Here is a 27,529-nt window from a genome sequence, read left to right as displayed (position 1 = left end):
GGGGCAGACCTCAGTGGTGAGGATGGGCACTGGTGGTGCGAGAAATACACAAGTGTAGGTGGCGACGGATGTATGGGAGGGACATGTATGGGGATAGACACTGGTATGAGGGACAGATACTGGGGGAGGGGTGGACACTAAGCGACGGACACTGGTGAAGTGGAACAGACACTGGCGACAGGAGCCAGACACAAGTGTAGGTGGCAACGGATGTATGGGGATAGTACTGGTATGAGGGACAGATACTGGTGTTAGGGCAGATATTGAGGGAGGGGTAGACACTAAGCAGCAGACAGTGGTTAAAGGGGAGCAGACGCTGGTTAAAGGGGAGCAGACGCTGGTTAAAGGGGAGCAGACGCTGGTTAAAGGGGAGCAGACGCTGGTTAAAGGGGAGCAGACGCTGGTTAAAGGGGAGCAGACGCTGGTTAAAGGGGAGCAGACGCTGGTTAAAGGGGAGCAGACGCTGGTGAAGGGGAGCAGACGCTGGTGAAGGGGAGCAGACGCTGGTGAAGGGGAACAGACGCTGGTGAAGGGGAACAGACGCTGGTGAAGGGGAACAGACGCTGGTGAAGGGGAACAGACGCTGGTGAAGGGGAACAGACGCTGGTGAAGGGGAACAGACGCTGGTTAAAGGGGAGCAGACGCTGGTTAAAGGGGAGCAGACGCTGGTTAAAGGGGAGCAGACGCTGGTTAAAGGGGAGCAGACGCTGGTTAAAGGGGAGCAGACGCTGGTTAAAGGGGAGCAGACGCTGGTTAAAGGGGAGCAGACGCTGGTTAAAGGGGAGCAGACGCTGGTGAAGGGGAGCAGACGCTGGTGAAGGGGAGCAGACGCTGGTGAAGGGGAGCAGACGCTGGTGAAGGGGAACAGACGCTGGTGAAGGGGAACAGACGCTGGTGAAGGGGAACAGACGCTGGTGAAGGGGAACAGACGCTGGTGAAGGGGAACAGACGCTGGTGAAGGGGAACAGACGCTGGTGAAGGGGAACAGACGCTGGTGAAGGGGAACAGACGCTGCTGCAGAGGGACTGATACTAGTGTATGGGAACAGGCAGACACCTGTGTGAGGACAGACACTGGTGTTGGGGCAGACATCAGCGCTGAGGGTGGACACTGGTGGCGAGAGACCGAAATGAATGTAGGTGGCAACAGATGTACGGGGAGGGACATGCATAGGGATAGACACTGGTATGAGGGACAGATACTGGGGGAGGGGTGGACACTAAGCAACAAACGCTGGTGAGGGGGAACAGACTGGTGAATGGGGTCCTGTACTGTTTAACAAAGAGAAAGAGGTGAGCTGTGGGACACGTGTGGGAGCGAGTGAGATAAGGGAGATGAGACAGGCGACAGGGCTCCCCGGCATACTGAGGGGGTGGGAGACCGTGAGGAGGCGACAGAGTGAGACATGAAGAGGGGAGGGTGCGCAGGAGAGAGTAGGGAAAGGAAAGGAGATTGAAGAGAAAAGAGGCCAGGAAAGCGTGGAAAGAAGAGTGAGCGGAGAAAACACGAGCGAGAGGAAGAGACACGGATAAAGGAAGCAAGAATCAGGGGATTAGCGCGAGTGCGCAGAGTAATGAGACACGGAGAAGGGATTTGTGCGAGCTCGGAGTGGGATCAGCACAAATAATGGGGGGCAGTGGGAGACGGGAGGGGCGAAGACAGGCGACAGGGCTCCCCGGCATACTGAGGGGTTGGGAGACCGTAAGGAGGCGACAGAGTGAGACATGAAGAGGGGAGGGTGCACGGGAGAGAGAAGGGAAAGGAGATTGAAGAGAAAAGAGGGAAGGCCAGGAAAGAGTGGAAAGAAGAGTGAGCGGAGAAAACACGAGCGCGAGGAAGAGACACGGATAAAGGAAGCAAGAATAGGAACCCGAAGAAAAATGGGAGAAGGAAAAATGAGGGCGAAAGAGGAACAGCAAGAGAATGAGAGAAATGGAAAAATGCAGAGAAAGAGATTAGGCAGTAACAAGAAAAAAATAAAAACATACCTGGAATGGCAGCGGGGCTGTTCCGGGCAACAACAACAACAAAAATGGCGGCCGCAAACGTCCAAAATTTTTGGAATCGGGGGCGTGTTTTTTGCATTCTGAGTGACGGATGACGTCACAGGGCGAAAGAACGCAAAAACACGCCCCCGAATCCGAAAAAGACCGAGCTCCAACCGAGTGACGCCCCTCTCCTCCAATGGCTGGCCTCCGTTTAGGACCCAGACAATGGAGAAGAGGGGCGGGTTCAAGCCCCCCTAACTCAAAACCATAAAATCTTCGAACTCCGCCCACTGCTTTGCAGTGCGACGGTCCTCGACCTAAAAAAGGCATTCAAACTAAATGTATGGGTGTGGGTGCAAGCAGTATATCTGCTGTTCCAATATCGCCAATACCCCAGAAAGATCAAAGTGGTGCCACGAGGTGGAGCGCGAACTGCCAGCGATGTTTTTCATATTTCATAAAGTCAATTCGCAAAGGGAACCCCGGGAAGTGCAGCAGAAACTTTAGAGTCAAAACAACAAGCACAAATATGCAGCCTCTACTAACCATAGCAGTGCATTTGTTTACAGCGTTCTCCAAAACTCGATGCTTAATCTCTAGGGGAAGCGGTAACAAGTGATCGTTTTGAAGTAATTGAACATTCATCATCCTACTAATAGCACATCTCTAAAAAATCCTTTTCAGATTTCCGTCTGCGAACATAACCTCAGAACCGTTTGTAATGTCATCCCCAGACTACTGAAGAAGCTCCAAAGTCATACCAGTGGCAGGCTATGCCCAGATAACACTAAGAACATTAACAGCACCTAACAGGGCAACAAGGATACTTAGACAAATGGAAAAAGCATCAGACCCTCTGAACCCTGCAGTGAGAGCCTCATGGGGTCGAATTTGAGCAAACACACTGGAAAGGAGGGCGGTAAGTGTGCTCTGAGCAACTGAGGCAATATCACCTGGAATGGTAGTGCAGGGTTGATTGTATCTATGTACTGGAACTGCAATCATGGAAGCCTATGAGGCAAGCTAAGGGTACAAACCTAGTGCCTTAACTGAAACATTCCCAAAGCATCTCTGCACTGCACCAGCAAATATAGGACAAAGTGACAAACTGCATCTTTCCTTGTATTATAGATTATACTAGCAAGTTCAGGAAAGCGTCAGGGCACGCTGAGGATTTGTAATCCTTCAATATTGTTCTTCTAAACCGCTTAACGTGACATAATATAACATCACCATGTCTCATACTTCCCTTGTATTTTTTTCAGGTGTAGCCACATAAAAGCACATTTTGGCGACTAGTGAAACCCTGATTTAGTAAATGCAATGGGAATGCCTAGATATATCGAAAATGGAGACCTCACCTGTCTGAATCAAGCGAGACCAAGGTTTCATCCAGTGATTGGCTGAGGGCTGCGTACCCCTTATTGAACTTCACTGACCTAGAAGGAGTAAGAATCAAATATTAAGAGTCCACCAAATCCAAAAGTGAATATCCGGTATTCATTGAGAAATCGAGAACAAACATTTCAGATGACAAGGAGCAGTACAGCACAAACCTACACTGGGTGAAAAATCTCCAAGTTCTGTAAGTAAAGGACCTGTAAGTGGGTGGCTTTAGTAACTAACTTACTACTGCATAGGTTTCCCCTTTTTTCATGCTTCTAAGAACTATGTTATTTCAAATGTGTAAAAGGGTGGATAGAATAGTCAGTCACATCATGGTGGATATTTTTATGCAGGACACTGGCCATATTCAATTTCAACTATTTATGAGGCCCACAGTTTTACAAGCAGGGTCCGCAGCGAGGCTCGGAAACTAGTAGGATACTAGCTTCGACAAGCAGCCATATCCTAAACCTCCAAGAAAATAATTCACTTGGAGTTAGTGGCTAGTACCAAAAACTACACTCATGGTCCAAACATGAATGCATTACTTCCAAAAAAGACAGAACCCTAATAGCTTGTCTATAACTTAATGGCCATTTAGCTGGTGGTCAGCCTACGATCTTCGTGTGAAGAAAGTACAAGTTCAGTTTCCAGGACATGAGTGTACCAGAAGTCTAGAACTCTGGTCAGTGGCAGGATACAGAGCCCCCAACTGCAAAGTCACGATTCTAGGACCTTCATTCAGAGAGGCCTCTACCACTGAATGAGGAAGCGCGGCCTCTATACAGAGTCCAGTCTAGGAAGGAGGATTGCTCTGTGGACGAGGCTCATTTAGATGGACTGTATAACAAGTGGGTGAAGCAAAGCATTGGAGAAATGAAGCAGAAAGTTTGTAAAAAAAAAAAAAAAAAAGCCTCATTGAACCTTTTTGATGGCTGTTGTGGTTGATGGAGAACAGCTCCTCCCATCATGCCTTTTTTCTTTAGTGCAGCTCGTGCCAACTCCCGGTGCCGTTCTGAAAAAAACAAAGGATTTTATTAGAATGAGCTTAAAAACAATCTGGATATGGCACAGTGGCTTGCCCATATCAGAAAACATCCCAGTCTTTTAAACATAAAACAGCATAAGTAAGCATTACTATCCCATGTATAGCATGATGTATCCGCTCACTGAGAACCACAGTGCCACACCACTCACTTGCCACCCACAGATACCGCTCCCATTTAACCAAAATACAAACCGCGACCACCTGGCAACCTCAATGATGGATGGATAAGGTGGTGGTTTTGCTTATAAATGATGATGAACGCTGGTGCTCAGTCACTCATTAACAAGTTCAAACCAGGAAAAGTCACAAATGCTATCCTGGTTCTGGTGGAATATGAAGAGACAGAAACTGTAGTAAGATATATCATTTGGAATCCATATCAAACAATGGCTTCTGAGAATGCTTTTTCTGTGCCAAGCCTCCGTAGGTTATGGCAAGTAGATTTAAAGAACGCACATCCCTGAATCCGTCCAAAGAACAGCTAAGAGCCCATCTGAGATGTTTGTTGACTTTAGGACTCAGAAGGGGTTAGTTCCCAGGATCAACTTGTCCTGGTGGAAAAACCAAGTATGGACCAGTGGCACATAGGGCTTACAGTTCACCTCTAATCATAATCATGAAAACAGGTCTAGGTCTTTAAACCTGTAAGTGCAAACAGTTTGTGCATCTGTGACAACATGTCTCACTTGCTTACAGGCTTTCTTGACAGAGGGAACAAATGCAGCTGGCCAACCAGCTGATGCTAGATGGCCTAGGAAGAGGGAAAATAGTCAACAGTGGTAAGCTTGCACACTCCAGTGGCTGATCAGTGGGTATTACAGATAGCCACTTGTATAACTAACTCGGCTTGGTGTTGGGACATCGCGTCTTATTGGTTTGTAGTGTGCAGGTTTATTCCTGTTCCGTCATGTTTCAAGCATCGAATTGCTTAGTAGCCACATTGGCACGGGAGACGCAGGACGAATGAGATAATTATCATGAACAGGTTTTGCTGCTGCAAGATATTAGTACTGAATTTCTATTCTGCTTCACCTGCACAACGAAGAATGCAAGGGATACGGTGCAGCACAGGAGGTTACATTCAGGGTAAGAACTGTAGTGTAGTTCCTATATTCCCAATAGGCTCTGCGCATTGGAATAACAAACGATAGTTTAGACGTAGGACTGAAGTCAACTATGTCTCTATTGAATATGTTAGACTTAATTATGAATGCCAGCTAGCTCAGAGGTCACTAGAAACTTTCTCGAATTCACAAGAAGGGATTCGTTTCCGACTATCGCAGATAGCTATTTCACTCAGTCAATCGTGCATGCTTCGTTTCACCAGAAGTGCAGAGAAATAGAGAGACAGGCGTTTTCAATAAAAGAGGTTATTTATTGAGCAGTCTTCTTTCTCATGCAAGAGAAGTGAACTGCTTACATTCGCAATACTTGTCATAAAGTAAAGTGCATACAGTAAAAAGATTATAAAATAATACTGTAAAAGCATGGTATGGTTTCTAAGCCATACGGTATTTAAAATGGATAAAATAAATAGAACGATAAATAATGACTAAACGTACTCAACTGGTGCTTCTAAGATACGCCTACCCCGGTGTACCTAACCTAAGCCTAGTACATGGGAAGAAGTAAGTGAGAAGTAATTTTTAAGTTAAATAGTTTCTGCCAAGAATCTAAACCAAGAATTCTCTAAGGGTCTAATCAGCTCCGTACCTTGTTATAGAATGTAGGAGGTCTTCCATCTCTCTCTCAGGACTCGATCTCCCAGCAACCAGCAAGGGTAGCAGGGAAACACTGGAGCTGGATTTCTCGGCAAGAGAAAAGACAGAGTCTCTCTCAGTGCGTCAGCGGGAGGGTCGGCTTCCTTAGGCACTTGCTACAGCAGGGCGTCGGGCAAGTAGATAGTCGATCTGCTCCAAACCACCGTGTGTTTTGCTAGGGCAGATGCTGGCATATTTATACCTGGAGGGTGCAGAGTTTGACGTAAGGTTGGACATAAGACGTCATTAAGAACTCGCAGTTCTTTCAGGAGTTCTAGGACAAATCAAATACAGAAGCAGGGGGAAGTCCCGGGCTTCTGGAGGTTTGGTTTCTCTAAGAACATGTTGTGCTTTCTAGGAGTCTGTGGAAGTAGCCTTGCCATATTTGGACTGCATTGGCTATGTCTTAATATGGGTATGATTATTATGCCTATATAAGGATATGATATAACTATATAAGGGCATACATCGGGAATATTAAACTAGAGTCTTAGATTCGTCCACAACAGAACATTTGATTGGAGTACTGAAACTGATGCTGCACGTGTCTTTGGTGGTAGTGTATTGCTGGGGCCTTTAAAACACATCTATGATTCCTTCCTGTATTAAGCGAGTTCACTTTGCCCAGTTTGCCCAGTCCACCGCCACCACCACCACCACCAGACAAAATTAACAGTAGTTTGAAAACTTTAAACTTAATTAAAACGTTATATTAAAAGTAATTATAGAGATAGATAATGCATATTTATATTGAGACAAGGTTAATACCACTGAATATTCAAGTTAGGATTCCATAACAACCAAAGGCTGTATGTACTTTTACCACAATCTCGGTCTCTTTATTTGGTCCAAAAAACACCGATATTACTGATAAATATGGAACATCTACTTAATTTATAAATCCAGAAATCCTTTTAGGTTCAATCTGATACATTCATAAACACTGAACATATATGTGTGTAGGATCCTGGTACATTTTCACCCTAAATGATGATCTTGCCATATAAAACAATAAACAAGGCCCAATTACAGAAAAGTTATTATTGTTAATACAGTATGAAGAATGCTTATATATAAAAGTTATGACATGTGCTGGGTTCTCACCTGGAATGTATGCCTCTAGCTTGGAATGTTATACATTAAAGTGGAGTTTATAGTGTTGTGATTTGAAAGTGGGGGTTAGTTGCTGTGAACCTGCTACCCTGCTAGTCATGAATGAAGGAGCTCTAATAAAAAGGAAGATACTTACATTTTGGTATTTGAGCATCCTTCCGCCGGTCAGGTGTTGACTGGCAGGAACGCCTCAGAAGAGGAAAACTTCACCAGACACCTTCCTCTGCACTGCACGCTGAGAGCCCTGCCAGTCAACTCGCCAACTGCCGGCTATCCTTCCATGGACTGGTAACAGTGGAAGTTAGGTTTTGAGTCATACCCGATGCTATTAATAGGGATGATTTTACAAGCAAAGAGAAATCTGCGTTATCAAAACATTGTTTGGGTCCAGAAGATAGGAAAATATTAAAGCATCTTCCACACCAGTCTGTTTCATTGAGGAAAAGCATCTTCCACACCAGTCTGTTTCATTGAGGAAAGGGATGTGGAAGATGAATATGTATCAACACTGAAAATGTTAGATGCGAGGCTTAAACCCCATAAATATGTAACTACAGAAAGGCATAAGTTCTGCAGACAACTCAATTACCTGGGTAGTCTTTGGAGAGATATGTTGGTGCTCTTAGAACTTTAGCGTCAACGAGTATAGAGACTTTGAAGGCGAATTAATCAGAAATGAAGTAGCGGAGCATACTAAATATAAAAAGGTTCAGGAGGTTTAACTGGCCACTCCTAATTCAACTTTGAACAAGGCTGTGGAATTGGCTGCAGTCATTGAAAGCACTGCATCTTACATGGAGCAAATGTCTGTATCTCAACCAACTAAAGAAGTAGTAGCTGAGTTGTGGAACCAAGTACAGTAGGAAGAGCAAAGTCAAATCTAAGAATTTAAGGTGTTACAGATGTGGGAGCGGCAATCATTTAGGAAATGCAACTTTCTGTCCTGCTGTTGGCAAATTGTATGCAAATCGTAAGAAAAAGGGACACTTTGGCAAAGTGTTTAAATCCGCAGAAAAGGAAAAATAAAATGAAAAAAGACAAAGTAATCAGTGCTGTAAATGATTCTAGGTCTTCAGAATTAAGTGAAGAGAGCGTTATTTTGTATGTTGGAAAACAAGTTCAGAATGTTGACAATCAATAATGTTTTGTTCGCAGATATTTCCAGGAAATGTTTGTTGGCCTTTTGGTAACTAATGGGGACAACACAAGAATGCATTTTTAGTCAATGGCTGCCCTGTCTTGCCCCTGGGGTCAGATTCAGAGAACTTCAAGACCTACATGGACACATGCTAGGATTAATTCCCATATCAGAGAGGAGAAATTACTTCTGTTGGAGAGAAACAAACTGGGAAATTAAATACACCTTGAAATCAAATAGGATTTTGGGAGAGAAAAGAAAAAGTGCATAGTTGAATAAGCCCAGGCAATCATACATGACCTTAGGGCAGCAACGAAATAAGGATGTGCAGTTAATTACGTTGTATTCCTTTGACCAGTACTGTGGATCACATTTATGATGAATTTGAATAAAGGAACCATTGTTTAAAAAACGTAATAGGCTTTAAATCCATGGAGGAAAGGATATTTTTATATGAGGTGAACAATTATTCAGTTTATCGTTATTCTTGAGCCTAATAATTTGTAACCCTCCAAACCTATCAGAGGCAAAAAAAAAATCTTAAGAGGACTTCTAATGCACAATGACAGCATCTAAATGAACATTAACAGCAGAAAACCTGTAAGGAAAGACAATACCACCACAGTGGGCAGAGACAGATGCAACCTTCCATGGTACTACACGTTTAATTCTTCACAACTGAATACTTGAGGTATTTTGTGAAGATATATTGCCTTATTCATATATGACTACATCAGCTTGTGAGAAAGGGTCAGAGTTGCACTTAGTACGGAGAAACTCGAGAGCAGAAACCTACCTTTGTATCTGAACAGAATTCTTGACTGCAACACCAACCACCCAGGGGCCTTTAAAGGAACCTTCAGAGTTCTAGTAAACACCCGAACACTGGCATATTGCAGTGTTGTGGAGCTTTCTCCAAATGAAGTTCCACTGTGATTTTACTCAAAATGAAATCATACAATAGGCTGCTATAGACATACCAACCAAAAATAAGTCTGAAAAGATGAAGAAAGATCTTCTATACACAACTTCTTTCACAGACCAAATTCTCTGGACTGTCCAACAATGCGCAGAGGAATGCCTGCATAGCTCCACTGCTAAAGTCAGTCGTCAAACTCTCAAATGTTCTGCATTTCTATGCAGACATTCAATGAGGGACTGCAAAAAGCTCTTACAAGCACTTTCCTGATACCTACAAAGGGGCACAATAGCATTGCCCATCTCAAAGCTATGCCTCAGCAACAAATATAACAAGACAAAGTCAAAAGTTTTAACAGAATTAGAATTAGCTTTATTTGTCTGAAAGTCAACCATAAAAGTGCACAAATACATACAAGGATAAAATTAGTCAAATGACCACCTTACACATAAAACGTAAAAAATCAGGAGTAAAAACAGACGATTTAAAAAGTCAAAAACACATGATTAATCAAAGTGCTCCTAGAACGTACTTCAGCTCGAAGAAACGGGCTTCCACAGTAGCAAATTTCATTATAAGACAATTCTTGTAGAAAGCAGAAAGCTTGGAAACACCTGCAAACATTTCTAAGCCTCATAAGAGGTACTAAAATCCTTCTAGTATAAAATGTATAATAGTCTGGAGAAAAAAAAATGAACCATTGATTGTTTAGACAGATTGTTACAAGTACATATTCGGAGTCAAGTTTGTGCTGGTACTCAAGCTGAAAACATGAATATTTCATTGTACCAGTTCTAAAGCGAAATTATAGGGAGCACTCCCGGCTCCCACTAATATTCCACAAAAACCTGGTAGAAAAGACCTCAGGGTTAAGGTCCAAATAACTCACATCATTTGGTTTCCAGGCTTCCACACTTAGAACACACTTACAAGCTGAGTGGCTATCAAAAAGCTTGTGCTTGCTTCCTGCCTAGGGCAGCGAATTAGACTATATCAGAAAATATCCATTAGTCCAATCCTTTCCAATGTCTTTTTCACGTACGCCAACCAAGGAATGAAAAGGCCAAACAGTCAGAGATTATACTCTCTGTGAGTGGGGCTCCTACTGTGTTCATAATAGATAGCCACAGAAGCTGTGGGGCAAATGCGAATTCAATCGCTTAAATAAGTTCGGTCCAACTCCTTTTGGCATATAAAATGTGGAGTCAATATGGGGAATGTAAGGATTCAACGGCAAAAACGATTTTCTTCCCTTTGAAATGTCTTTGGGTCACTAATGCCCCACTTTTGAAGCCCCATAGGCTGCTATGGGTTCTTATTGGGGGGGAATATATTTGTACCAACGGTGTAAGCACCCTTCTGCCCAGCGGAGATGGTAAACTGAGGAGCGAGTCAATGGCTCTTTACAATTTTGCCCTACTCTTTGCGATGTGGGAAGCCCATGAACTAGTGGAACTAATAGTGACCTCAGGTAAGAGAAGGTACTGGTAGTCAGTAAAGTGTTCGTACCCACTGCGATAAGTAAAAATCATGTGTGCTTTGGATCCCATTACTTTGTAAAGGATTTAGCAAAGTTGGGCGATGAAGCACACAAATGAATGAACCAGGGAACGCAGAGCTTTGGGTGTGCGCGCGATTAACATAGCGTCATCCTTGTAGAGTAGTGAGGGAAGGGGGGGCGCTGTTGTACATTGGTACATTGGGCGCGCTTGGTGAGCTCAGAGCTAAGGTTATTGATGTACAGGATAACTAACAATGGAGCAAGGATGCACCTTTGGCGCACCCCTAGTCTTGTGCTAAATTCATCTGACACTTTTCCATTATTACAAAACCTAACTCGTGCTTATGTGTCTCAATGCAAAGATAATCTAGAGTGTACAAGTGTTGGGTCCATTCCCAATTCAATAAGGAGTTGCCACAGCTTTGATGAGTTAACGTAGTCGATGGCCATCGACAAATCCATGAAAGCAAGGCATAAGGCAGACTTTTTTGTAACGGAATACTTCTCAATAATTAAACGTAAGTTGAGGCACTGTTCTACCGGTCCTATGCCACTACGAAAGCCAAAAGTGCAGGCATTCAAAATGTTATTGCTAACCCATTCTATAATTCTATTATACAAGATTCTGCCAAAAAGTTTGGTGGGAATGTAAATCAACGTGCTGGGACGGTAACATTTAGGTTCAGAGCGGCTCCCCTTCATGAAAATTAGGACTACAGTTGAAGCAACCCAGGAGGGTGGTATCGTGGAGTGACTCCGGCTGTTATAAACGTTTGTCAGGGGTGGGGCCCAAAGATTCACATTGCACTTAATGAAATCAATGGGGACACCATCCGGTCCTGGTGCTTTATCCCCCATACTCTCCTGGATAGCAATCCTGACATCCTGCAGGGAGACAGATAAAAAAGGGGTGAATTTCCATGAAGTAGCGGTCACAGTTCGAGTTGCTAGAAGCATAGATCTTTGAGAAATGTGCCACCCATTCCTCCCTCACCTTCTATATGGCAGCTGATGGATGTGCCAACCTGATCTAGGGATCTCATATTTGATAAGGCTATCCAAAAGGTCTTACTGACTTTGGTTTGGGCAGTGTCTGTTAATGTACTCCACTGGCTGGAAATAATTACCGTTCTTCGCGACAACTTATAATCCTCTCACAGGGTGGCCACAAGTGCTCAGTCACGAGGATGCATGTTAAAACACAGCGCAGAAGGCGATGGCCAAAGATCAGTCATGATCAAACCACCGGGGAGAGCCTAAAACACTGGTTTGATCTGTTTTAAGAGGGACTGTCTAATCCTAGAGCAAAAAGATAAACAACTATCTAATATTAGCCCATTTTCATCATTCTTTATTAAGCACCGATCACCAGCTCCTCGTTCTCAGAAACCACTTTTCCCAGGAATCTCGAGGGCTTGGACAATGTGCAGCACAATCCAAGATTGTCCGTAGCAGGCAGTGTATTACAGAGACTTGGTATAGCTTTGGTGGCTTCCCTAGGGGGCTCTTCCGGAGCGATCTCAATCGGGTATGATCACCGAAGTTGGTGCTAATAATAATGCCATATATTTAGGCGATTTGCCAAGTTTCGGGAAAGTTAAATATAAACAATTACCGAGAAACTGTGCCTGTGTGGGTAGCCCCTGCATACCTGGCCGGGTCCCCTCTACCACATCAAACAAATCTCAGGAAGGTAAAACCTCCAATTCATTGCCTCTCAGGTCGGACCTTGTAAGTGCTTCTGGTTCCTCCCTGGGTCTGTAATTAGGTAATCTGGCATTAAAATCACTTGCCAGTAAAAGGTACATTTGTTGACCCTGATCAGATTTACGCTCCACAATAGCAGATGTATAATCAAACAGTCCTGGCGATTGTTGATTAGGCACGTTAAAATAAACGTTTATAAGGTGCACAGTAAAGCCCCCTAGTAAAGCACGGCTTGATAGTCACTTCCTGGAGTTTTCAGCTCCTCTGCGTGGCCTCCGAGGAGTAAATTAATCCAAACAGATAAACTGCCAGAGGCGCGACCTGCACCGGAAGGAAATGCCGGAAGCCTGAAACACATAAACCTTCGAAAGCCGTAGGGTTGACTTCAAGTTTCTTGCGTTAGCAGGATGTCATATGGCTTGATGAGCAGCTGCCAGTCAGTAAGCATGACCTTACAGCGGAGGCCAGAGACCTTCCAACGAAGTATTTGTAATCGAGGAGTTTTTAGCATTTATTGGAGGCGATGGAGTCTATCACGTTCATTCAAGGGCGGATATAAAATCAGGAGGCAAGCACTGAAACCTTGGGTTTGAACATACCCAATCAGGCTCTGCTTGGGTTGTGGGTGCAGCTAAGACACCATGAGCCGGATTCGGTGCCCTGAAGATCGCAGTAGTGGATCCTACTACGCTTAAAGCTCCCTTCCCAGCAACCCAGGGGCTACGTGTCGATCGTCCACAGTATACTCTGCCAAAGCTGCGTACCTGGTGTTGCATGCGAAGCCCTGGTAAGACTCATTCCATTGGTCACACAAAGGTTGGCATGGCTCTCTTGTAGGTGGCATATAAAACTAACCAAAGGGTAAAGACAACAGTTTCAACTGCTTTCCCTATGCGCTCGTACTCAATAGTTTCCACACACTGCGTGGGCTCCTAAACTTCACAATACAGTCGCCAGCTATGCTTTTACCAGAGGGACCGCCGATCCAGCCTATCCTCCATATCATTATGATTTTATGGCTTTCTGCAGCCTTAAAATTTCTGTGCACACTACACCAATGGATAACCTTATTTCGTAGCCCATCCCATGTCTCCATCTGATTTTGATTCAAAGGCGGCACACCTGCCATTATCAAGACGTATGGGCAAGACTCTGGAGGTAGATTTAAAATTATGGAGCTAAGGTTATTCATTCTCCATATGCCTTCTGTCCCTGCTTGGCATACCAGTTTGGTTCCGGTTCCCAGTTGTTCTTGACACGCTACTGTTGCCAGCAGCCCTTAAATGGAGTCTTGTGATGGAATGACCATGGGAACCGTTAGACAACACATTCTATGTGGCTGGCAAAACGATACCCAGAGTCTGAAGAATTCTTTGGTCCTGGGCAAAATTTTCAGACATACACAACAGGAGCCTGTTACAGTGAGCAGGTTCAGCTGTATCTGAAATACGATTGGTCCCAGTGTAAGATGTGGTGTGAGATCTGGGCGCAGTCCGCAGTCACTATGATGGCTTCTATTGCACCAAGATGCTCTTTTATGAGTCTTAACTGTGCTTCCAGGATCACTGAAATTCTATTATAGATCCCCTTAATGTTAACTCCACCCATGTTTGGCTTAAACCCATTCGGTGGAGCACGGCATGTGCCAATATCTGCTGTGCTGTGTCAATTGCCTCTGTATCCATGACTAAGGCCTACTCCGTTGAGCTAACAGTTGGAGTTGCGATAATGCTAATGCCAATTACTAAGCCAGCAAGACAAAGGGCAATTGCACGCTCCAGCATTGTGCCAATACTTGTAGGTTTGTGCGTGGATCTATGTGAGGAGTTCCCAACCACCTTGCGCTTGCCCGTTCTGGGATGGAGGTTATAAGAGCATTACTTCACCTGTATCTTCAAGGTATATCCCCCACGTCAGAGGGGTGGCCCAGTCTCGTCCGCATTGGTCAGCCACAGAAGGGCTCAGTCTAGACCTGGTCTTCGCCCGGGCACATCTCGCGCTGCGGGATTCCAAGGACACTCGTATAGTTTCAGTAACACACAGGTGAGGAGGCCCATGCTTCCAACAGGGTGACTGCTCAGGGACCAAGTCCCACTCCAGCAAGGTCCTTTCCGCTGCAGGAATGCGGGCACAGGGTCACAAAAAGTCAATGCAGGCAGGGAGAATCACCCGATTAAGCGTCTTTTAGGTACCAAAAAGGTTTTTTCAAACTTCTGTAAAACACAGAGAACGGGTTCCACATCAATACAGGCTTATCATGTATATGTTTACATACCAGTGCACATGTGCACAAACATCTACACATATGCACACACAACTTGCATTACAAGCACAAGTGAAGAATTTGCTGACAAAAAAGCCACTAAACAGTACAAAGAGGCATGTAAGTTTAAAAAAACAAAAAAAACGGGCGGCCTAAGGAGAAGAAAGATCAGATGCACAGAGAGGGCCACCAAACAGGCAGGCGAGGGAGCACAGGGAGGGATTTAAGGGACATAGGCACTGTATTTCAGAGGAACGCTGAAGCACAGTGGCGATGAAGGGCATGGAGGAGCGGATGACCAAGTAGTCTGTGATCATGTGGTGGCAAGGGTTATAAGGAGGAGTGATGGGTTGATGCAGCGGCAACAGCTAGTGAGGAAGAAGCATGGAAGAAGGCGATATGGTCAAGGAGGAAGAGAGTGGTAAACAGACTGGGCTAATGAGGCATACGTACAGAAGCATAGGAGGGAAGCACAGGACGGGCAATGGGTGGGAGTAATGGGAGGGGTATACGTTGAGAGAAGTGGGAGGAGCTAGTGGTAACAATAGATGGTGTAGGAGATGCCCAGGAAAGACATGGAGGTAGCCAGAAGGAGGACCTGCGTGTGCACCAGCCAAATCGGAAGATTTTGCAGAAGTGCACTGTACAGATGCTGCAGTATAGGCGATGAGCAGCAGAGACACAGTGCACAGAAGGCAGGGGAGTGTTCTATAAAGGGAATAGAATCGATTGCACAAGGCAGAAAAGACCCAAGGAAAGCACAAGGTATATAGGAGGCAGATTTGGAACCCGCGTTGTCTGTATTTTATTACTTCCCCCTCGGGCCTCGTATTGAGCACCCATCCAACACAGCCCACACAGAAGCGGACCGACCTCGCTTGTAGTCCCGTCCCCTACGCTACCATAACGCACCTAGTTCGAAAAGACCCCGACAGGAATCAGCCCAACCGCCATCTTAAACGACATGCCTTCCACCATGTCAACCTTCCCAACCCCCTCACCTCACCCTATGTTAAAGCGCACGGCCCGAACTCCTTCCTGATCAGTCTCCCCCCCAACCTCTCACCCAAAGCGAAAAAAAAACCTTAAACACAAACTGATCTGGCAATTCCCCGAATCACTCTTTGCTGACCTTTACCATTGTTCCGCCAAAGGCCAAGTAAAAATGGACCTCATCTTTCAGACGGAAAGCCCCGACAAATGGAATTCCATCCTGAGAGCACAACTCCACATCACCAAAACCATCAGTTCTCCCCATAGATGCACACTATCTTTCTCCGCCCCTAACCGCAAGGCACGCTGTGGGAACACCTTTGTGACCATTTACTCCAATGGCACAGTCTTGATTCAAGCCAACAATATCAACCTGGAGTCCTCTTTCCCTCTCTGAGGACTACCTCTTTCCCTCTCTGAGGACTACCATCACCCACACACAGCCTCCCCTCCCATCGGTCCCCCCCTTCATCGACAACCAGTCCCCGCAGCAGAACATCCATGCCATACCTCCATCTGCTTCCACCAACCCTCAAGCTCCGCCTCAATCCACCTCCCACTCCTCTACCCTCAAGAACAAGAGGGCCCCCTCCTCCACTGGTCCGGCCCCTTGAAACCCCCCCCCCCCCCCGGGAGACCACAATACCCAAGCTAAGTCTCCTGACCACACCCCAATCCCCACCCTCATAAGAAACCAACCACATCACGACCCCGCACAACCCCGCACAACCTGCCCCCAATCCCACAACCCAGACCAACAACACCACTACCAAAAACAAGCAAAACGCTGTTAGATCTTCGCCCCTCCGTGAAGACCCCACCAAAATCCCCCCCACTCCTCCCAAAGAAGAGACGGGGCGCCGACTCTCCCTGATTGAAAGCCAAGTGGCTACTATCATACAGGGCCTGAAAACATCCTAAGCAATCTCACTACATTCCATAAGCTGTCCTTAAACCCCCACTTGACCCCTATCATCTCCAACCTCTCTCACCAAAGCCCTCCCAAGGTTCCGCGGCCCAGCTGGACCTCACCCCCCCCTCCCAAACTTTACTACAAGACCCAATAGAACTGTGGAAGCCATGTCATCTGTCGAAGCGACCGAGCTGGCCTCCTCGTACACCACCCCCTCTATGCACATCCCCCAGTCCTCGATCCAAGTAATCACTGGACTCAGAAGTAATCACTCCATTCAGAAAGCACCTAGACCTCCACCCTCCCTCATCAACATCCCTACTGCCCCCCTAATGAAGGAGCCAAAAAAAAAAAAAAATCACCCCTGACCAACTGCATGCTTATTAACTGAAGGTCAGCCACTGAACATGCCATAGAGCTAGCAGAATCCATCCTCAACCATGACATTGATATAGCCTTCATCACAGAGACTTGGCTGAACCACACCTCTCCTCCAATCATGGATATTCTTATACGCCCGGGCTTCTTTATCATCAACAAAGATAGGACAGACCAGAAAGGTGGGGGACTAGCAATCATTCACAAAAACAACCTGTCTGTGACTGAAATCGACACGTTCAATTACAACTCCTTTGAATGCCTAACCACTAACATTAACACCAGCAACAATAATTCACTGCAGGGTCATCTCGCAACACCCCCTCGTTCACTGAACACTTCTCAGACCTGGTCGCCCACTGCTCTCTCCGAGACAGCAACAACCTAATTTTGGGTGACCGCAACATGCACTGGAATGATTTAAACAGTGCACCAATCCAAAACTTGAACAAACTATTACAGAGCAACGACCTCACGCAACACTGCTCAGAAGAAACCCACAACAAAAGGAGCCCCACGACGTAATCACAATAGACCACACCCTACCGGCCGACTGGTCAGACCACCACTTAATCTTGTTCCGCATCTCCCAACCGATCATGCACCAACCTCCCATCCAAGACCCCCCCCACATAGTCAAGAAATCTAACAGATCAACATGGCAGACCTGGAAGAAAAAATAATCACTCTCCTCCCCATCCCCCAGGATGGTCTCTGCACAACAGACCTCACATCCCACTACAACACAACCATGTCCTCTATCCGAGACCAACTTGCCCCCCTGAAACTGAAAAAATCTAGGTACATCACCTCCAGATCCTGGTTCAACAAGGACATTAACGACGAAAGGAGGCAGCTTAGAGCCACAGAACATCTATGGAGAAAGGATCCCCTTCTAACCTTTTGCGAAAAACTCAATACTGCAAGAAGAATGTACAAAAACCATAATGAAAAAAACTGCTTTTCCTGCACCGCCTTCGACAATGCGAAAAACAGGCCAAAAGAACTCTTCAACATCATCAAGCAGCAAACCTCCAAACCCTCTTCAACCCCAGTTCAGGCCTCCAAACTTTTATGCAACAACTTCGCAACCTTCTTCAACGAAACAAAATCAACAAGATCGAGCAATCCCGCCGCTAAAAACTCAGCCCCAGCAATCGAAATCACCTCTAGCTCGCGTCCCACGAAAGCCTGGAGAACCTTCGACCCCGTACATGAAGCTTAGATTCTCAATCTCATCTCATCTCCTCCTCCAAACCCTCTTCACACATTCTCGACCCTGTACCCTCTCAAATGACCACAAAACTGAAACTCTCCCTTGCACCACTATGGTAGAAATCAAACAGTTCCTTAAAAACCGACATCATACCAGACGGTCTCAAAGTCGGCCAAGTCACACAATTACTTAAAAAGCCTGGCCTAGACCGTAACAACCTGAACAACTACAGACCGGTTTCCAATCTCCCCTTCCTAGCCAAAATCCTCGAAAAATGCGTTCTCCATCAACTGAATCAGCACATGGACAATATCAACCTGCTGGACCAACACCAATCAGGCTTCAGAAAAGGCTGTAGCACTGAAACTGCGATCCTTAACATAGTCGATGACATCCTCAAATCCCTTTACACTGACCAATGTTGCCTACTCATTCTCCTAGACCTCTCGGCAGCCTTTGACACGGTGGATCACTATCTTCTCATCAAGGCTCTCAAAGACTGTAGGTGCAGACGAGGTGGTCCTTCAATGGTTCTCTTCCTTCTTTCACGGTCGCTCCCAAAGGATAAAAATTAAATCCTTTACGTCCGACCTACTCCCCGTCAACAGGGGTGTCCCCCAAGGTTCAGTACTCTCTCCTCAGCTCTTCAACACATACATGGAACCCCTCACGACCATCCTAAAAAAGCCCAACATATCCTTCCACCTATATGCTGACGACACTAAGATCTACCTGGAAACCTCCTCCATTAATGACATTCTAAGACTCAACAACACTTTCAAAGAAGTTCAACAATGGCTTGCCACAAACCACATTAAACTCAATCAAGAAAAAAAACGAAATCCTCCTCATCTCCAACAAAGATGAGAACCGCAGAAGCTTACAGGTCCGAAATGTAGAGTGTATGTAAAAGAATGACCAGGAGACGGGGGGGAGGGAGGGCAGGGAGGGAAGGGTAGTTTGGGTTTAGCAGATTATATAAGTCACATATATGACAATTGAACGCTGTAATTGAGAGATATCCGGAGAACTGTAAGACGCGATGAAAGTTAATTTGAAAGACATGCTACCAGAAGTTAAAGTTAAAGAAAAAGGAAAAGACTGATACAATGTGTAATGATTGAATGTACTGTGAAATAACTGCTACAGTCACGAATAAAGAGTTAAAAAAAAAAAAACAAAGATGAGAACCCGCAAATCGTAGAGTGGCTGAAAGCTATCGATGCTCTCAACGGCAATCTCACCCTGGCTAACTCAGTAAAATCACTAGGACTCACCCTTGACCAAAAACTAACCATGACCAATCACATTAAGACCTGTGCCAAGAGTGCCTTCCTTAATTTGAAACTCCTCAACAAAATCAAACCTTTCATCCCGCCCACGGACCTCAAACAAGCCACCCAATCACTGGTGTTATCTAGATGGGACTATGGGAACGCAGTTCTCTCAGGTACAGCTCTCTCCCACGTAGCCTCACTCAAAACAACGCTCAACGCAGCTGCCAGAATGTTCACCGGAGTCAAAAAGTACAACCACATATCTCCCGCACTCAGAGAACTAAACTGGCTCCCAGTGGAATTGCGTGCCTTACTCACAAAGCCTTACACACAGGGAAACCAGAATACCTGGCCTCCAAGCTCAAGAAAGCTGGCTAGTCAAGAAACCTTAGGAGTTCCAACACCCTCCTACTAATCGCTCTGAAAACAGGCAAGCAAATAACTGCAGTTCGTTCCTTCGCAGGAAACGCACCCAAAATATGGAACTCTATCCCGGTTGACATCAGGACTACTCCCTCCTTCATAAAATTCAAGAGACTCTTAAAAGACATACCTCAACCGTGCCTTCCGAAACTGAAATTCAAAGCGCACAAGCAGACACCTTGCTCCCAACAGGCAACATCCCCTCCTCATCCACGCCCCCGAATCCCCTACTCTCCTCCACTCCCGCAGGGAGACTGAGCTCAGGACTTTACCCACGGATCAAAACTACCTCGGAACCACTCTACCTTAATGTGCTTCTCGGACGCACAGCACACTGGAACTTTTGATCACTTAAGCTTTCTTGTCCCTCTTTTATGTGTTTTTCTCCCCTACTTGCTGTAAAGCGCTCGGATACCTTCTGGTCTGGCTAGCACTATATAAAACCTCTTAAATAAAACCAGGGCTTGAAAAATCCATAAAATGGTCCTAGTCCTGCAGGACTAGTACCTTAAAAAATGTCCTCGACCTAACTGCAACCTACTTGACCTCCGTCTCTGAAAGCGGAGCAAATGTGACAAGATAACAAGATTTAAAGGCATCTTTATTGCGCATTAACTTTGTGAGCAATAAAAATGCCTTTAAATCTTATCTTGTCACATTTGTTCCGTTTTCACAGACAGAGGACAAAAGTTGGTTTGTTTTCTTACTCACCAGAAAAGGGCGAGTAGGACCTAAAAACAGCTCGACCTTGTTAAATTTAGCTCAACTATGCGAGCGGTCAAGTGGAATTTGAGCCCTGAAAATAAAAATAATTGCCAATACGGCTAACAGTCTCCAGTTATTGTTGGATATTTTTAATGATTTCATGGGGGGAGATCAGCCTGAAAATAATCCATAAGAAGTCTTTCATAATGACATGTGGTCCTAAGAATACCCGCTCTCTTCATATATATATATATATACACATTGCCAAAGTAACGCATTTTAATTATTTAAGGGCCCGATGTCTTGATTTTAGTTAGAGTAACCCCTTGCCCAGAAAGCAGGTAAATTTAAGGGGACAGTTGATTAAATATTTAAATTCTCCATAAGACTTGGAAATAAACCCCTTACAAAACTTATTTCTCTTTATAAGAGTATGTGCATCTCCCAGGGTACTTATGGGGCCAGTACTTGGGGCTTTCTTCGTTGGGCAACCTTCAAAATGATCGAAAATAAATTCCTATGCAGGCTACTTGCTGTGCCTAGGAGCACGGCTAGTTGTATTACTCATTTGGAAGCCGGATTGGCCTTCGTGAAGAATCTATTTCACTTTGTCCCGCTGTTATGGCTAAAGATCTGGCTCTCACCCTACAATTTGTTCAGTGAATTCATTCTTATAGACAGTCTTAAACAGGATCATGCAACTGCAATATCCTGACTCGCCTATGCCCAAAAGATTTTTGACCTTGGGGTTGTAACAGTTTTTTCTTATCCTACATGAAATGAACTGGAGTTCGAAAAACATGGTAAAATCTCATTTTTGCTCTGTTAGAATACATCTTAGGTTTGTAAAATATCAGTCAATGACCTCAGTTGCCCATTGCCTAGATTTAAAGCCGACAGGGTAGAGAACTTTATCTTATCTGGATCACTAACTCGGAATGCAGATTCTATCTGACCTGCTTCAGATTGGGCACTTTTCACTATCTGGCAGCCTACTGCAAGTAGGGCTAGTGGTTTTCCACTTTACCCCCTTTTGATGGCTTTTTAAAGAAGATTGTGGCCCATTATATATTTTTCTGTAGTTTTTAGGTCTCCCCTGAGCCAGTGCATGCGCTATATGGCGAGACATTTAGTAAGCGGCTTTTGAAAGTGCCACCACAGGCTTTTGGTGGCCTCAAGCTTGCATGAACGCGAGTGTGCACACTTGCAGCTGCCATCTGTCTTTCCTCCGTCACACAACTTCCGCTCCTCCCCCTCCCCCACCACAGATGGTTGCATCGCTCCCCGCGCTTGATCGCGATCACTTTTGCAGTTGCCTCACTTTCACGGCTGCGCGACCAATGCTTGTTGCCTTTGCCGAAAAGAAATGCTTGAATAGGGCTTATAGGCGGTTCGTTCTTCACAATGGACATGCAAACAGCATTTGGGTTTGCTACACACTGGGGCATCACTCACCGAAGCCCTTTTAACATGAATTCATGACATTAAAACAACTTGGCGGTACAAAAGGGGGTGGTGATAGACGGAGCATCTGAACCAATCAAACACTCACACCCAGTCAACAGATCTGGGTTTAATCCATCACTGTTCTTTAGGCCACTCTGCCACCCCAGTTCAGATATGGCCATATGCAAATCAGTCTGACCATGTGCCTCTTGGGAACAGTCCAGCCCGAACCACCAAGCCATGCCTTCCCTGGACCGGAAACAAGCTTCCTAGGACCGGTTTCTGGCATTACAGCCGTCTTCAGCCAAGCTTGCTTGAATCCAGTGGCAAAGTGAGCAAGGGACTCAACCCGTAACTTGGGCTTCCGGATGGATAATAAATGGTCTATGAACAGTCAAATCAACAACATCATTGGAACTTGCTTCGGACTAATGCGTAGGCTAAGAAAAATCTTCAAGTGGATCCCTGTTCTGGCCCGAAAACCCTTAGTCCAGGGCCTAATAATAAATAGGATAGACTACGGGAACGTACTTTTGGCTTCCATAAATAAACATCATCTGAGGAGGCTTCGGGTTCTCCAGAACACCGCAGCCCGATTGGTTTTTAACCTCCTGCGGAAAACTTCTTCTGCTGCCTGTTTAAAAAGCCTTCACTGGCTGCCGGTAAAAAAAAAAAATCACATTCTCTTTAAAACATTGTGCCTGGTCCACAGACAGATTTATGGAAAAGGCCCTAAATATTGGTCCAAAAAACTCAGATGGTATCAGCCACAAAGAGAACTTCGATCCAGAAACGAACTCCTACTGACACCTTTAAGAATACGAACCTCCAGAAATGGCAGTCGAGTGTTCTCGTTTCTGGCCCTGACCTCATGGAACAAAGTGCCTTTCAATCTTCGCAATTCCCCAGATCACGGCTGTTTCCGCAAAGGGCTAAAGAATTGGCTCTTTGCAAACTAACTGCGTCCCCCTTCTGTCAGAGACTGCTGCAAGCGCCATGAGACTCCTAGGATGTGATTTGCGCGCTATACAAATGTCCATGACTTGACTTGACCTATTGGCTACACCAATGCTTGTTATTCTAGTCCTAGGGCACACTTTCTATGTCCATTACTGTGCAACATTAGTTCTAGTTCTTTTTCGGTTTGTCTGTATCACCTCCAAATCAGGAAGACTGTAACCCTTACTAATTTTTATTTCAATCAGATTCGTATTTTTTTGTTATTAGCCTTTTGGCTGTGTACCTACTTGATCTAGTTTGTATTGCTGAAGGGGGAATGTTAAGAGTGCCTTCAGTGGCTTAAGCCTCCATTGCATGAATTGTTATATTTTAATAACTTGTATGTATGTTATTTATTCTTTAATGTCCTTGTGCTGAATTAAAGTTATTAAACTGAGTTCAGCAGCATAGGGTAGAGTGGTGCAGAATGCAGAGGCATAGAGTGTAGTGATCCAGAGAAGCATGCTGAAGAGTGTGGTGGCATACAGTACATTGGCGTAGAGTGGTGCAGGGCATAGAGTAGAGCGGCATAGAGTTCAGTGGGGGAGAGTGATGTGGGGGAGAGGGCATATTCCTAGAGTGCAGTGCTGTAAAGTATATTGGGATAGAGTGCAGTGGCACAGAATAGTGTGGTGTGGAGTAGCGTAGAGAGCAATTGCATAGAGTACTGCAGTGCGGAGTGGAATAGAACACTCGTTTTGAGTAAAGAGGTGTAGAATGGATTGGTGTAGAGCAGAGTGGCATAGAAGGCAGTAGCATAGTGTAGAGCACGGCTTTCCAAACTCTGTGGCGCGACACATTACTGTGTCGCGCCCCACATGTAGGTGTATTGCGCGATGCGATGATCTGACGTCTGCCGGCAATCAGCAGTGCCGGGCTGTAGGGGCTCTTAGAAGAACAACAAAGCCCTATTAACACGCACAAGGTCTTTAAAGACCTGTTAAGTACTCTGGTGCGGCTGTGAGCGGTTCCGGGATGCCACACACGACAGGGGACTGATTAAACAGAACAATTATTTTGAGATGCTGTTAATGAAGAAGAGTTGCCACTGAATGTTAAAGCAGGTTTAAACGGCGCTGGTGTGCAGCCCAGCATGCCCACTGACTGATGGGCACGACTACACCTTTCCTTGCATAACTCAGCTTTCCAAATAATAAAAATAAGAAGTCTCGTCAACAAACGTATACATGTCTGTTCAAAATCAGTAGAAGGTGTCATGCAAAGATGATGCCATGTAAAAAATAGACACACATTTTGACTTCCCTTTCTGTTTACACCAGTCAGCATCACTGGCAACTGAAGAGTGTGTTTGGCTTAAAATGCACCACAATCTGCAAAATCATTGGCATTGTTCATAAAAAGACAGAACCAAAAAAATGCATTGATGGGGAATGAAACACAAGACGATAGCATTTTTAAAATATGGATATTTTTTGTTGCGCACTGAACTGGTGCCTCCCATGCACTACCACGACCGTTACTAACATTCCACCCTCACAGGTCCTGCGTTGTAAAATGACTTGGGTGTTAATTGATATTAATGACATGAGCAGAATCTTTATTGTGGAGGCATTCTATGACAACAGCGTTTGGAAAGGGAATCATGTTATATAACTTTCAACATATCTCTTACAATTTCATACAAGAAAGGGAGACACTCATTTCTTCGTTTAAGCTGTACTGCTTACGGATGAATTTCACTTCCGTTTAAGCACTTGCTTCTCTAACCTGAAGGTCTGGTTTAGAGTTCAGGGGACGGTTTACTCAGTCAAAAACATGACTGATATCAAGCGCGCAATGCCCATTGGGCTCAAAGGGCTTCAGCTCCCCACCCCCCCCTTGTGTGTGGCAGCCCGGGCTGAGACAGCATCATGGGGACACACACAGCCGCACCTGAGTACTTCACTGGTCTTTAAAAGACCATTTGCTTGTAAATGAGGCTTTGTTGTTTTTTTTATCCCTTCTTAGAGCCCCTGCAACTCCACTCTACTTACTGCTGGAAGAATTAGCTCTCCCCCCGAAAGTTTTTCTTAGCCCCCCCTGCGAAATTTGGCTCTAGTTGCACCTCTGACTGATATCCCGTCTGCCACATTACCAGAGCATTATATCCAATGGTGCTTGTAATACGGTGGATGGAATATCTTTTACGTTTGTGAAGGAGTTTTCCCGCCCTTCGCCCAACAACAGTTTTCTATTTATCGCAGATGGGATTTATGGAGTGGCAAAGGGTGGTAAGGTTTCCTTGCTTTACCACATATCAGGGAGGAAAAGGAAAGTTCTGCCTCTTATCTATTATTATTGTGCAAGGGACAAGAGAATGTACATCAAAGGCATCACGACATCATGATGTAAAAGGCATGCTCCTATACGTCTGACTACAGCAGGTTCTGCTAGTATGTGGCTCGCTTGTTAAGACCCCATATTTACAAAAGGTACCTGGATGTGAAGAATCAATCGAGCAAAAGGTTGGCCAAAGGCCCTGCCTCCATCCATATGTCGTGTCAGTAGGAGTAATTTGAGTCCCTACTTGTGCACAAGGGATATGTACCCCTATTTGAAGCTAAAGATGTACATCACGGCTTTCTTAGCATATTTTACCTGCTATTGTAGTTTCTTTTTGACAGGTGCAAATATTTTCTTAGCCTCCTGGATTACCAATGTAAAATCTGGTTACATGGAGATGTTCAGATCTTGAGTCAGTGCTCCATTTTCTCTGGTCATATGCAGAGTGTCATCTTTATCTCTTTAATTCAGGCGGCAGTCCGCAAGTATTGGTTGTTGCTTTACCTTGGCACAGGAGTTTGTGCTAACATTCTGTGGACTTTTTCAGTAATGAAAATAACGGAGAAATTCCTTCCAAACAAGTCCAGTGGGAGAATTTCAACACGTTTCAACCTCCCACATATTATAGACTCTGGCAGCCCTGAAAGGGGAATATATTTCACCTGGAGCATAACGACCATAGGGAATATAGTGGGTGTGTGTGTGGGGTGGTGTGTGGGGCCCAAACCCACCATAGGTGGTTCGGGCTCACTCGCTGCGCTTCCTCGCGTTACCGTGTCCCTGAAATTTATTTCACAAAAAGGTGTGTCACCAACATGAAAAGTTTAGAAAGCTGTGGTGTAGAGTATAGTAGAATGGAGTGGTACAGCGTTAGTGTAGTGGCATAGAGTAGATTGTTTTGTACTGGAGTTAAGTGGCGTTGGGTGGAGCGGTGCACGGTTGAGTGCAGTGGCATAGGGTAAAGTGGTGCAGAGTCCAGTGTACTTTAGAGTTGTATAGAGTGGTTGACGTGGACTATTCTTCACTACTACACTACAGTAGTGCAGAGTGCATTGGTGTATGGTGAAGGTGTGTGGAGTGCAGTGTTGCAGAATTGAGAGGCCTGGAGTGGTGCAGTGGAGTGGCTGAGACTGGAGTGGTGTAGAGTGCAGCGACTAAGAGTGCAATGGTGTAGTGTGGCATGGAGTGCATTGGCATTCTAGTGGTGTGGAATGGAATGGCACAGAATGGAGTGCAGTGGTGTGGAGTAGAGTGGAGTGGCGTAAAGTGAATAATGCATGGTGTCGTAGTGCACTGCCATTACAGACAAAAGAATTTCAACTGAAATTACCATTACATTTGCATGGATATAGTTTTACTGATAGAAGTATACAGCACCCAGACGGTAATGGGTGGAAATGTTATCACCTAGTTTATTGATTTTCTATGTATTGTATTAAAATATTTGTTTACACCACACTTCAGAATTTAAAAAAAATGTACTTCATTGTGCTTTCCTAAATCTCAAATCAATCAACTGTTTACAGAAATCGAACAGGTGGAAGGATACCGTAAAAATGGTGTTTGCGTACGGGAGGGACAAACTCAAGCTGAACGACCTAAAAACAAATAAAGCCAGCAAATACAAACCAAGCAAATGTGAGTTACAAACTAAAAAGCCAAATGGTAACAATGCATTCCCCGAGAAGCTTTCCATAGGTCCACAAAAGGTCTTTAACAAACCAGACAGCTGCACTGGTATGCTTCGACCTAAAAAGGGCGCTGTTGAACTTGGCCCTTTTGGCAGGTTCACCCCAAAACTTTTTGCATTTGCCTAGCCTGTTTCTGTAACCTGGTGTTGGTGACTTCAGGCCTCTGCGCACGTTTTCACTGTGGTCCAGTGTAAAGTGCGTGCGCTCCCTGTGTATGTGTGGTGAAGAGTGGCCTGCCCTCCCATAGGAGTGCATGGGGATATGTATGTCCAAGGTAGTTCCTGATGTGTGGGGAGTGCAGGGTCGAGTTTGGTATGTGCGAATTTGTGAGATTAAATGCTGCGCGATGATGTGCGCGGATTTATTGTGTCTAGTGTGGAAG

General features: G+C 45.1%; 1 protein-coding gene across 2 annotated transcripts in view; it reads right to left on the bottom strand.

The window, feature by feature from the left end:
* Nucleotides 1-27,529, bottom strand: part of FAM219B (family with sequence similarity 219 member B) — a 141,210-nt gene that overhangs the window by 32,961 nt on the left and 80,720 nt on the right. For both annotated transcript variants that reach the window (XM_086959328.1, XM_086959327.1), the window contains exons 3-4: nucleotides 4,299-4,389; nucleotides 3,350-3,427 (exon numbers count right to left, since the gene is read on the bottom strand). In XM_086959328.1, coding sequence (XP_086815454.1) covers nucleotides 3,350-3,427; nucleotides 4,299-4,389 — 169 coding nt within the window. The remainder of the gene's footprint in view (nucleotides 1-3,349; nucleotides 3,428-4,298; nucleotides 4,390-27,529) is intronic.

This window comes from Lissotriton vulgaris, chromosome 2_2 (genome assembly GCF_964263255.1).
Source record: "Lissotriton vulgaris chromosome 2_2, aLisVul1.2, whole genome shotgun sequence".
NCBI lineage: Eukaryota > Metazoa > Chordata > Amphibia > Caudata > Salamandridae > Lissotriton > Lissotriton vulgaris.
The sequence above is the reverse complement of the archived record's forward strand: the minus strand, read 5'-3'. Positions and strand labels throughout refer to the sequence as shown.